This window comes from Limulus polyphemus, unplaced genomic scaffold (genome assembly GCF_000517525.1).
Source record: "Limulus polyphemus unplaced genomic scaffold, Limulus_polyphemus-2.1.2 Scaffold1141, whole genome shotgun sequence".
In the NCBI taxonomy this organism is placed as follows: domain Eukaryota; kingdom Metazoa; phylum Arthropoda; class Merostomata; order Xiphosura; family Limulidae; genus Limulus; species Limulus polyphemus.
Window position 1 is genome coordinate 88,156 of NW_013666751.1, and position 13,635 is coordinate 101,790.

The window sequence follows — 13,635 nt, forward strand, 5'->3', positions numbered from 1 at the left end:
TACTTCTTTATTTACTGTTCTGTGTTTAGGAAAAACAAGTTTAAGAACTTATTTCAAAATAGCAATAATCTATATACATATATATAATAATTGAAATTTGACTGTATTTTACAAAATATTAGTCTACTAAAACACAGCCAAGACAAGTTACTTTGTACAGACCAAAGGTCAGTTTTATGTTATTTGATACGGTAACATGAGTGCACGTGAGTCACATCATTGTAACTTCTGTATTGTTAGCCAGGTATGGGTGAAAGATCAATATAATAAAAATAATAAATATATATATAAATGTATAATGTTATGAAATTTAATCTATTTAGTCTAAACATTTATGTTTTCGTGTTATAATTTGTATTCATTCGAGAATGAAAGAGGCATAATTTATATTTCTTTCGTAATTTTTTTATAGTGGTTGCAAGATCGGTCAAATCTACCGAACCTGTACAGAGATTAATTACTGAAAATAAGATAAAATATAAAGTTATTTCTTAAGAAACGTTCGATAACTATTTCGACATTATAGAACTTGCATGTGAATTTTCAAAATTTTCTGATGCATCAAAGTATTTTTAATGAATATTACTTTGCATGATAGATGGGCAAGATGTGAAAAGAAAATAAAGATATGAGAAAAACATCACTTTATAAACCTTAAGACTTGATAAAAAATTTTGATATTTTGCATATGAAAGCACTGTATTGTTTACTGATAATCTGACAAATTTTATTAGCTTTGGCCTACTAATTTAAAAGTTATAGCATGAAAACTGTAACAAGCACAAAATGGTTATGAGGTCATCACATTGACCAACCCTGTATTGAAAGAGTTAACAGATAATGTTGTTTGTAGTTAAAATATTGTGAACTGGCTTTTTGAAGTTTTAATGCTAATGATGAAATTTGAAACAATTCCAAAATGTCCCTTACTAAAGATGTTTTCTTTTGGTATTACCATGTTTTCAATATTTATTAAAAAACCTAAAATTACCCTCATAGTTTATAATTACACACCTAGTATCAACACTAAGAAAGTTAGGTAACTTCACAAAGTGTATTTCTTTTCCTAAGTTTGTGGTTATACGAGGAATTTCTACTTCAATTCTTGTTTCAGGAACAGGTTCTTCAGGTTCTTCTTCTTCTTCTCTGTCCTGAAATTTTAAGTTTTTACCAATGAAATTAGGTTAATATCTGATAGTTTTACAACAATAAAACAATATTTAAAAATTAGACAATAAAGAACCTTTAAAATCAAAATAACTTTTTAATTCAATATTCAGACATTTATACTTATCATCTATATGTTGAAATGAATGCTTTTCATTAGATTAAGAAACTTTAGAGGAAAGGAGATATGAACAATGAAAAAAAAAAAAAATCCAGAGAACTTTTAGATTTAAAATAAGTTTTATATGACAAAGGGAAGCTATTAAATAAGTCATAAGTAGCAAAAATAAGTAGCCTCTAAACTTGAAATTATACTGAAAGTTCAAGTAAATGAAATTGGTCAAAAGTTGAGCATTTATTGGATTTAAGCATCTGCAAAGAAAGTAAAACAAGTCTTTTAATTGTATGTTGAATTTTTAGAGCTATCTGCTGTATCCACCGCAGGGAATCAAACCATAGATTTTAGTGTTGCAAGTCCATATATTTACTGCCATCCTATTGAGGGATAAGTTTTTAATCCTTCAAAAGTGAACATATGATTTTTCGATAATACATTTCAACACAATACTTAAGTGTGGTTAATTATGCATATCTCATCTTGTGAAAACAAAGTACCTCAATCATTGTTTCATTTCTTTCTTCTGCTTCATTCTCATTTTCTTTTTGTTTATTTGTTTCTCTTTCCTCTTCAGAGCTAATATCACCTACATCTTCACCAAACAGATCAGCAGCAGTTGCTAGAGAAAACAATTCAAAACCAGTGAAGGATTTTAGAAGTATTTATTTTCAGAAATGAGTTGACAAATAGAAACTACCACACTTTCTTAGATGCCCTGGTGCACCACTATCAATATTTTGTAGACACCCTGGTATACTGTTAGTAACTAAAAATATTTAGTAGCCACACTGGAGTAATACTCATAACTATCAACTTCTATTGGCCACACTGGTGTATTATTTCCAGCTATCAATCTTTTGTAATGACCATGATGTACCACATTTAGTAACTACACTGGTGTACAAAGGTAACTATCAATTTATATTAGCCACACTGGTTATTACTTTTAATTATCAATGTTTAGTAGCCATACTGATGTACTACTTGTAAATATTAATTCTTAGCAGCCACACTGGTGTACTACGTATGACAATCAATATTTAGCAGCCACACTGGTGTACAAAGGTAATTATCAATTTCTATTAGCCACATTGGTTATTACTTTTAATTATCAGTGTTTAGTAGCCATACTGATGTACTACTTGTAAATATTAATCTTTGGTAGCCTCAGTGATGTATCAAAGATTAAGTTTCCTACATCACACAGATCTAGACATTAATGATTCTGTACGTTATCAATGCTTATGCTTATGTTATTATAAGTATGCATTAAGTACCTACACAGAAATAGTCTTCTTAATTGTAGCTATAAGTATGCAGTTCTACAGTATTTTCTATTTTAATTACAATTATTGTGAAGTTAAACAAAGAATCTCCTTTAAGTCAGTATAAACCTATCTTATTTGAAATATTAACCTTTTTTTTTGGTTATGAGTTCACTTATCATCTATATACATAATAGTAAAATGTCTGTCTGTAAGACTTTGCATCTCCAGAATGATTAATTGTAGAAAAAAAATACATATATCACGATGCTTCTTTTCAAGAGTATGTTACAGGAAAATTATTCATTTTTGCAATTCCTATAAATTCATATCAATATGAACATTGATCCATCTGTCTTGGTATGTGCTGAACTATCAAAATTATTAAGAACAAATACATTTCTCTTCTGAGCAAACTTAAAGAAAAAAATGGGACTTCCTGCATTTACTAATTAAAAGAAATATTATGAAGAAAGGAACACGGATAGAAAAATGCATCAAGAAAGGAATATGTTTGAATTTATATTTATATCAAAAAGCAGTCACTTCAGTAGTGGTCTTTTCTTGTGCTCAGTAAAATGACAAGGAATAATGGCATCCAGCAGAAAAAATCCTCATAGATACTTAGCAAACCTGAGTGCTCTATTGTGCCAGATGCACCAATTCCCTTGAAACCCCAACATTTTTGCCAACAGTGCATTACAGTCAGTCTCCTTTGTTTAAAAACAAATGCAATGCAATTTTCCATACTGAAATAACACACGGAATGACAAAATATGGTTGTAAACAGTCCACTAGGCAATCATACTGCATATACTGCTTTGATCCAAGGGATTGGGTTGACTGCACTTTTTTATTTATTCCTCATTATTTTTAGGAAAATTACTATTGAATTGTTTCAATGGGCATCTGCTAGTTAATAAATAAAACACACAAATATAAACAATAAAATATATGAAAAATACAATGAACAAAATGATATATAAAAGAAAATACATTAATAAAAAAATAAAGAGCAAACTATAGAACATTAAAGAATAAATAAATCAATACAAAAACAACAGTGAACTAAAGAATGTATAAAAACCACAGACTCAAAAACAAGTTGCTAATGCATGTTTGGGTCTCTATTTTGAAGTACACATTTTAGTTTAAAAATATCCTCTTACAATCCATTAGTTTGTGAGCATTGTACTAATACACATAACACAAAATGACTGCATCATATATGCAAACATTTTTCATATTAACTTACTACCTTCACCTTATATACAAGTATTGGTTCCTTGGTTAGATACAAGACCTCAGAAACAATTGCATAAGATAAAAATATGTGCAGATAAAACACCTTATTTTGGATTATTGATGGAAAAAAATGATAAATGATATTGTTTGTAATATACAATTTTTACAGATCGTACTGAACTTACATAAGGACACAGAAACTAAAACATTAACTGGGCAAACAAAACAACATTGTAACTTCACATAAACATACCTTTTGGAGATTTTCCATCTTCTGACTGCTTATCTCTTTCTGCTTCACTTTGTCCGTCTTCATCACTCATAACACGTGCTTTTTTTCTGGGAATTTCATTTTCATCCTCAGAATCTTGTATAATTTGTATAAACATAATTAAACATATGGAAATGAAAAAATTATAAATTACTTTAGTTTTTCTATATGCATAGATTTTATATAAAAATGTTATTTATTAAATATCACACAACATATTTTAATTGATCATGAAAAATTTGGAAAACTCATATTCCTCATGTAAATATCTTGTTTACACTTTAATAATGTCACTGGAAAAGAAAGAGAATATGTATAATAAAACAAATAATAAAAAACTGCATATTTTGAAAACATACAGGACACAGTTCTCAATAAGCAACATAAATTTAAAGTATAAAATACCATCTTGTATGGTGCATATAATAACTAATTTAAAAACATCTACAGTTGTCATCCATTCAACTTAGTTTCATCATGAATACTCTGCCTAAACAATCTACCAAAGAATATCTATAAATAGGTTTTGTCAGACTCATCTTGAAATTGTGTACTTAATGAGCACTAGCCCTACACAGTGAGAATATCACTGTAAAAAACATTTTCCCGTGTAACTAATCAAAATGAACTCAATTACTGATTGTATAAAAATAATCTTACACACTCAGTCTTTTATCTACATTTGCAAGCTTTTCACAATTTTGTATTTGATCATTATTGGGATATAGTTTTTCACATTATCCAGAAACATTCTGGCATAATAATCAACCAATTTCCTGCAAAGCATACCTTTTGGAGATCCTCCATCTTCTGACTGCTTATCTCTTTCATCTTCTCTTTGCTCATCTTCATCACTCATATCATGTACTTTTTTTCTGGGAATTTGTTCCTCATCCTCTGAGCCTTCAACACATTATATTCACAAGTCCAATTAACATTAACAAACAATAGATGCAGATAATTGAAAATTTAATGACCAAGACTTACATATGTTTACATAAGCTTTGCTTACACATTTACTTAAAAACTGATACACAGTGTTTTACCAGGTTGTCTTTCAACTAAGCAGATGCACATTCTAAAGAGTTTACAATTTATACTCTGTTACTATATTTACTAATGTTATGCTTAGTAAAATTCATTAATGCAGTGACAACTCCTTTGTAGCACAAATTTGAAACTTGAGAATTTAACTTTTGGTGTTTCATACAATGTTCAAATACATGTTATCACTCAAAATGTGAGAAATAAAACTAACCTGCCTGAATGAATCCTGCTTTCCAAAAGCTATATTTACATATAACTAATTTTATATCCATATATAAAGATTTTCCATGGGCAGCTATTTTAATTTTGTGACTTCTGTTTGTTTGCATTTTAGCATTTTGTTTCAATCTTGATTAAATGCTGGAAATTAAAGCTGCTGAATAGGATTTACAATTATTAAAATACCCACTTCATGTTTACATTCAGGGAAACCATTCTTTCATTTCAGTATATGAAAGGATAGAAATTTCTATCAAACTAATGACAGGCAGTAATAATAATGAAATAGTTAAAATTTGTTTGGAGGGGGATTTCTACACACCACTCCTTAAGTACTGGTAAATAATAACTTTATATTAAATGATAAGTAGTTCATCATGGTTATAGGTATATGTACCAATGAGCATGACATCTGCATTATTCAGTAACATACATTTTCACAGAAATTTGAAAACCTTGAAACTTCCCAACATAAGTATATATATACACACACAGCTACAGACTCCAGTAATAAAAGTGGGAATATGACGCCTTCTTTCTAGATTTATTTTAAGATATAACTAATTTCTATGATGTTTTGACTAGGGGGTATGAAAAACTTGTAATCATTATTAACAATAAACAATATTACTGTATTAATGAAGCTATTATGACTGACTAAGAAAACTTTTATGTATTAAGAAACTAGAGGTGATCTCATTCATGATCAAACAGAGGCTATACTCTAAACGTAATCAAATAATTCTTCAAGTTAACTGTCTGAACACTGGTATAAGTCTTAATTTTTTATATATATATAATAATGGCAGAAATGTGTGAGATATTGGAAAATTATAAAACTAAATGAGCAAATACAGATTTTGTCCTTAAATATAGGATATATAAGTCACTTTTAATGTTTTGTTTTATATTAGGTCTATTCACTAGCTGGAAAATATTAAAACCAGAGAAGGTGATAAGAAATCTTGACCATTTTTACAATTTTTTTTAAGAGTTAGAATTCAATGAATACACCTTTCACAGGTATTATATAAATACACACTGATTAATCAAATATGAATTGGTAATAATTATTAACTCCTTAAATCCATACGTTTTTGCACATTCTGCTGAAATTATTTTCATGATGTCCTAATAATCATCATCATTCCTTGTAAGATTTCTGATCTATTTATAAAAGGTGGATAATAACATGGTTTAGTTTAGTTTTCAGCCAAACAAACATCAATGTTATCGGACACTGTCACTGTCCAATAGGTAAATCGGGATTTTCGCCCGGACACTAGCAGCACTAGCTCAGGTTTAAGGAGTTAATATTAAATTATTTTTATAAAAACTAAATTTGCTTTACCTAGAGAGTAGTAAGTGCTACAGAGTCAGACATGGACAGTTATGGAAAATACATTATAAAGGAAGAAATCTAAAACAATCACAAATAAATAACTGTTGGGTGTAAGTGAATTTGAAATCAGCATTCTATTTCAGATGGTGCTAATTCAAACTTTCTAAGTTTCCGATGACCAAAACATTTTTGAGGCTTCTTCTAATTCAGTTTTAAGTGCAACATTACTAAAAGAACTAATATACTTAGAAAAAAACAATAACGTGTAAAATTAACAATTTTTATGTTTTTACAAAATCATCTAAATATTTAAGTTGTTAAAAGAAAGTAATTGAAATGAGAGAAAATACAAAACATCTTATTCTTAGTTAATCCTAATAGCTTATGAACAATACAAGCACTAACACAGACAGAATAGAAAAAAGAAACTTTGAAAAGGAACAGACCATCAGAACCATTTAAACCACCACATGAAAACAGAACACAGGAAGTGGAAATTCGTGCCACGACAAGAAATTGTGCCACAATAGTGTGATATGATGGCCTGCAAAACAAATATTTTTTTTTTACTAAGGATTTATTAATCTAGACTTGTTAATAATAATAATACAAGCTTTTAGAATATTCAATCATTATTTTTATATATATTTAATGCACGCAACCTCCCTGTAAGTACAAACTGTACACAATATACTGTGTTCTACTAAGTTTTGAAAAAACATTAAGATATACATTAATAAAGGTATAAGATGCTATATGCATTAAACAAGACATTTGTTGCCTTTTGTTTGATTTTTTGTTTCTTTACTATCCTTCCTTATTCAAAGGTTAGTATAAGGTACTTTAGCCTCTTATATCACACTCTACTGTTGGAAACACAATAGAGCTTGAGCGATATTTTTTTAGTGTCCATATTGGTTGTTACAAACAATACAAATATAAGAGACTATTTATTTATTTCTTTTATAATGTATCCTATCTGTTTGGAACTAATACAACAACAAAACACAGTTCATCATATTGACTTCCACATGCATCTGTAACACAATGGCAATGTAACTTCCTATAAACTTACCTTAAAACAACAAAACACAGTTCACCATATTGACTTCCACACGCATCTGTAACACAATGGCAACGTAACTTCCTATAAACTTACCTTAAAACAACAAAACACAGTTCACCATATTGACTTCCACATGCATCTGTAACACAATGGCAATGTAACTTCCTATAAACTTACCTTTTGGAGATCTTCCATCTTCTGCTTGTTCCTCTCTTTCATTTTCACCTTCCTCATCTTCATCACTCATAGTGCGTACCTTTTTTCTTGGCATCTCATCCTCATCCTCTGAACCTATATATTGTGTTTTATAAATGTAATGAAATAGTGCAAACTTAAATTTTTGCACACAAAAATTAAAATCTCTCACGTTTCTATGAAAATTCATCATGCAATGTACACTAACAAAAGGAAGAAAAAATAAGGTAAGACAAAAGACTTCTACAAGTTATAAACAGAAAATGTTAAAATGCTGCTCAGCCACAAACATTTTGTGATAATTATACAAGTTACAACATTTATATATGTATACTAATAAATTAGGTACCAGCCAATTAGTGTTATATATTTCACATTTAACTAGACTGTAACTCATAAACTACTGTTTTCATAACACACTATGAAAGTGCTCTGCAATGGCTCTTTGGCACGTTACACCTTTAATCTAGGAGTGTTTACAACAACAACATGCTTCAGGGCTTTTATCATCAATAAAAATTTATTGGCATAGGGAGGCATCTTTTTTTAATTGTCTATACTTATGATAAAAAGAAAACTATCATCAGATTGATTATAATTTCTTTAAAAATAATTTTCAGATAAACTTCAGGAATGAAATTCACATTTATTTTATCCATAAAATACATTAGACCATTTGGGATATGTCTCAGGATACACGGAAATGTTCCCTCAAGTGCCATCCAAAAACTTGTTCAGAGTAATCTGTAATAGTATTGTAAGTGACACAGTAATTTCTCGTTGACTCTAACTGCCTTGTTTTGTCCAACATTACAACCTCATAAAAATATAGATCATTCCCTGGATCCCTTCACTTGTGGCACGAATATTTGTATTATGTGGTCTTTATTAAGCTGTATCTGTAATTATGAATTGTTTTTTTTGCATATGGAGAAAATAGATTTGTATTCTTAGGGATGTATACGATAACCCATACAACTATATAGAAGTTTAATAAAATATTATCTAATTCTAACAATACTTCAACTGGGTAGTTTGTTTCTAATGAATGATTATTTCAGATTGTTTTTCTGTTAATAATGATTACGCTTTTCCTGTTTGTTATACAATGCCAGTAACTTTACTGAACCAGTGGAAATAGTCGAACAATAACTGATCTGCTTAACTGAACTGGTACCAAATGAGCTAAAAAGATAATTTTTTCAGAGAAAAAAGTCAGTCTGAGATAGTAAATCTGTTTCAAAGATATTTTTTATTTTCTCTTATATATTAGATAATAGTTCTAGGGCTAAAAATATATCAAAATAAAAATAAGTATAAATATATACAAACATACGTAAACTATAAGTTCCTGGAAAGTCACATGTAAATTATTTTACAACCTACATGAAATCCTCAAATCTGAATTTACCTTTCTGTGAACCTGCTTCATCATCACTACTTATCATCTGTCTTTTTCTATTTGTCAATTCTCTAGATTCTTCTTCACTATCTGAAAATAAAATTCAAATTATTTAAACAAAATAATTTTATATAAACTAAGTTTTAGAAGTATACTGTTCTTAGTTGAGTACCAGGTGACAAACTAAGGGTTTGTGCAGAGGTGTTGACCCCTCATACAGATACTGTTCTTAGTTGAGTAACAGGTGACAAACTAAGGGTTTGTGCAGAGGTGTTGACCCCTCATACAGATACTGTTCTTAAGTCATTAAATTGAACAGCATTTACAGCTAATCAAAACATTATAAATTTTTTATAGAGAAAGTATTTTACTTCATATTAGCTATGTAACATGATTTCTAATGTCCTTATTATGTTCCAAAGCTGTGACTATAATCAGCTGTAGTTACCAATATACTTATTCATTACATATATACTGTACAAAGTAGTCCTGTTAAAGGTGTCTTGTAATGCATTTTCTTTACTAAAATACTTCTCAAAATGAAAATATCTCTCTCTTAGATTTCATTCTGCTTTAAAAATAAACCAGTTAGTAATATGGGATGGACAAGAAAGTCATTTTAAACATGTTCAGTCAAATGTGAGCACAAATGTGGTATTAAATATGTCCATTTAGGTTTGAAAAGTTACTGATGGTGATAACAAAATGACACATCATTTGTATGAATGGTACAGCACATAACTGGTTACATTTTAGCTCTGATAATTAGAAGTTACTTGCCTTATTATCAGCTTAAAATCCTGCAACATATTATGCCTACACTGTACACTGCTTGATAATCCTATATAAATCTACAAGATTCATCAAAAAGTTATTTTTAGATAAAGCTATGAAGTTAAATAGTTTTTTGTTGTCATTTTCTCTAAAACAGTATACAGTCCTATGAGTAAAAAAAATTCCTTTGCATATTTAGATGAAAGTCAGAAATAATAAAATGGAGAACACATTGTTACTTACTGCTTTCATAGATCTTGATGCTATTATTCATACAGAGGTCAGTGTAGCAGGTAGTTGTATAAATTTAATCTCATTGCTTTGTTCAGTTATAAGATGTTTTTTGTATAGCAGTAAACATTTTCACTACTAATTCTGCATGATAAAGCAATGCTACTAGTATTAATTGGATATCACAGTGATGAAATAAGCATGTTTAACAAGACTAAATTTATTAGTATTATGAGCATACTACACTAAATAGGATCTTAAATAGAGTTCTAAACATGTTTTATGAACTGGGTGAAATGCCCTTGGGTGATCACTTAAATTATTAGAAAGACAAAATACATTGTGGATTTGAAATCTGAGAATAATTTATTAACCAATGTTAACATTCTAGTCCGATAGTAACATAAAAAAGTAAAATAAAGTTAATATACCATTAATATATTCTGCAACATCAGGCAGGCAGGTAGTAGCACTGCCTATGTATGAATGACTTGGATTGTTCAGCAGAATGGTATTTTAAATATCTCCTTAACAGGTCATCAGAACTTATACTACTATAAGTTTCTTTTTATAGCAATATCTATGTAATGACTGAGTCACAAATTCTAGGAATGTCTGCAATATCATAGCAAGAAAGTTTGAATTTCTTGTTCTTCTCCTTCTTTTTGATTAAATGATAACTCAAAAATCAAAACAACAGTGCCAACTAATTACACTGATGTAACATAGTTTCAAAAAGAGTATCCACTTTTATAAGTATTATTAATAACTAGTAGTAATTAAAAAAATCATAATTATAATGTAAACGATGTTATCATTACTCTTTGAAACAGGAATTACCAGCCAATAAATATTACAGTTTGGAATCTCACTGTATATAGAACTTGGTTATAAATCAATATATATAACTATTCAATCACAATTGAATTTATCCTATTTTTGTCTGTTAACATTCTACTACACTGTGTGCCAGTGCTATTATGTAGGGATGATACAAATGCCATCTCTACTCTCTTGTTTGCATTGTTTTTGAAGGATTGATATTAGCAATCCCAACATTTACTTACTTTTAGAGAAGTTTTTCTTTACTTGTAAAACTTATTATAGCTTTACCTTATAAAGATTCAAGTTTAATAGGTAATAAGTAGTAATAAGTACTGAGTCTAATCAGATAAAATTAGTTTTATTGTGGTTATGACACTGTTGCCTAATTAAAGGCTCAAATCATTTCTATTGACTAATTTGTTCCTTGTTACTGAATTCCTATGCCTTTTGGACACACACATGAGACTGTTTTTAAAGATGACATTTGGAACATTTTTCATGTTGCATTAAGTAAAAAGTCTCTATACTTTTGATTGCAAACCGTGTAGGTATTATTAACCAGACCAATTAATGGGTTACATGCTGGACAACTTACCCACGAATATGTAAATCGATTTCTCATTTCTTTAACAGTTACATAACTGAGGTCTGCACAAATCTGAAACCATGTGATATCTACGAGCTCAACTACTGTTTATGTGAGTCTTGACAATACAGAATGTATGCTATGTACAAGTCCATAACACCCATCTTAAAATGTAAAAATGTATTTGATATTGGGGATTATTCTAAAGTCAGTAATAGCTAGAGATGGAAGATTAACTCAGTTGGTTAATATAACTATTACACCAATTAGTGTCGTGTAAAATAATCATTAGTCAAAATTAGTGTTTCTGGTTTTGATCATTTAAGCTATCCAAGTAACTGAAACACTGCTATTACAATTTCTTATTATATTTGATTAATTCAAGTTTGTTCAGTTTAATCTATTAGTGCCATGACTCACAAAAATAATCAACTAGTTGAAATATTGCCATTATGATTTTTCCTTATTATTATTATTTTTTATTAATACACATTTGCTCAGCTTCAGGCTGTCATGGTCTGATGATTACTGATTCAAAGTTTGCAGGTTCAATTGCTATTGCCAACAACCACACTCTCTCTTTCAGCCATGAAGCATTAACATAATAACAAAAGGATCTATTGGTCCATCTAGACTGTCCCATCCTCTAAACTAAACTAAAAAAAAAAACCACCACCTCAAAGCCAGCCCTTATCATTCATATAGTTATCTAGCTTTCTCCTAAACTCACTTAAATTTACTGAAGGCACCCCCCCCCAAAGACCAACCACCCTGTTAGAAAAGTAAAACTGCTTTAGCTGAAGATGACTCCTACCCTACCAAAATTTATATTTGTGTCCCCTTGTCTTACTGTTCTCACCGTTAAGTATGAAAAAAGTTGATGCATCAACACTACCAATTCCCTTAACAAACTTAAACACCTCAATCAGATCCCCCTCTAAATCTCTAAAACTATTTCAGAGATCTTAACCTCTCCATCCAAGGTACCATTCTAGTACCCCTCTTCTAAGCTCTTTTCAACAATTTAATGTCCCTCCTAAGGATTGAACACAATACTCCAAATGTGGCCTAACTAGTGACACATATACTGAAATTATAACCTTTTAGACTTGTAATCAATATTTCTGTAGATACAACCTAAAATCCTATTTGCCCAACAACAAGCAACAGCATGCTTGTTGAATGGCTTAAGAGACTGATCAACCATTATATCAAGATTCCTTTCTTTTATGACACTGTAAAGGTTATTCCCATCCAAATTATACTTATGATTCAAATTATAATAACCCACATGCATTATCTTGCTTTTATTATAACTAAAACCCATCTGCCATTTATTCACTCAACTCACTAAATGATCTAAGTCTTTTTGTAAAACAGCAGCATTCTCTTCACAGCCAGCAACACAAAAAGACCTTAATATCATCTGCAAATTGAAGTAATTTACTGACCATTCCTTCATCTATGTCACTGATGTAAATCAAAAAGAGCAACACTGAGCCCTCAAATACCACACTTGTAACATTAATCCAGTTTGACTGAACTATTAGGTCGTCAAGAAATTAATGTCGTGCTTTGGAACACTTTCATTACCCCCCCCCAAATGGACATCATGCGTAATAGTAAAACAAACCACCTAAACATCATGTTAGTGTAGCCTATATAATGTGTAAAGTTTATTATACTTTAATCCCTTATAGTGATAGCATATGATGAGACACACATTCGGCATGTAATGTTGTTTGAATACAAGAAGGGAAACAATGCCTCTGTAGCCACAAAGAAGTTTATGGAAATGTTTTGATTGTTTGTAAGTGTCAACGATGGCTCAGAAATTTTCGTTCAGGTGACTTTAGCCTTAAAAACTGTGACGGCAGGGGGG

At 29.8% G+C, this 13,635-nt stretch overlaps 1 protein-coding gene across 1 annotated transcript in view; it reads right to left on the reverse strand.

Annotated features, from left to right (window-relative positions):
- The window catches only part of LOC106462320 (RNA polymerase-associated protein LEO1-like), a 37,753-nt gene that overhangs the window by 14,596 nt on the left and 9,522 nt on the right, over positions 1–13,635 (reverse strand). Inside the window, exons 3-8 of the mRNA XM_013922225.2 lie at positions 9,347–9,427; positions 7,918–8,031; positions 4,856–4,969; positions 4,049–4,162; positions 1,783–1,904; positions 1,015–1,151 (exon numbers count right to left, since the gene is read on the reverse strand). Coding sequence (XP_013777679.1) covers positions 1,015–1,151; positions 1,783–1,904; positions 4,049–4,162; positions 4,856–4,969; positions 7,918–8,031; positions 9,347–9,427 — 682 coding nt within the window. The remainder of the gene's footprint in view (positions 1–1,014; positions 1,152–1,782; positions 1,905–4,048; positions 4,163–4,855; positions 4,970–7,917; positions 8,032–9,346; positions 9,428–13,635) is intronic.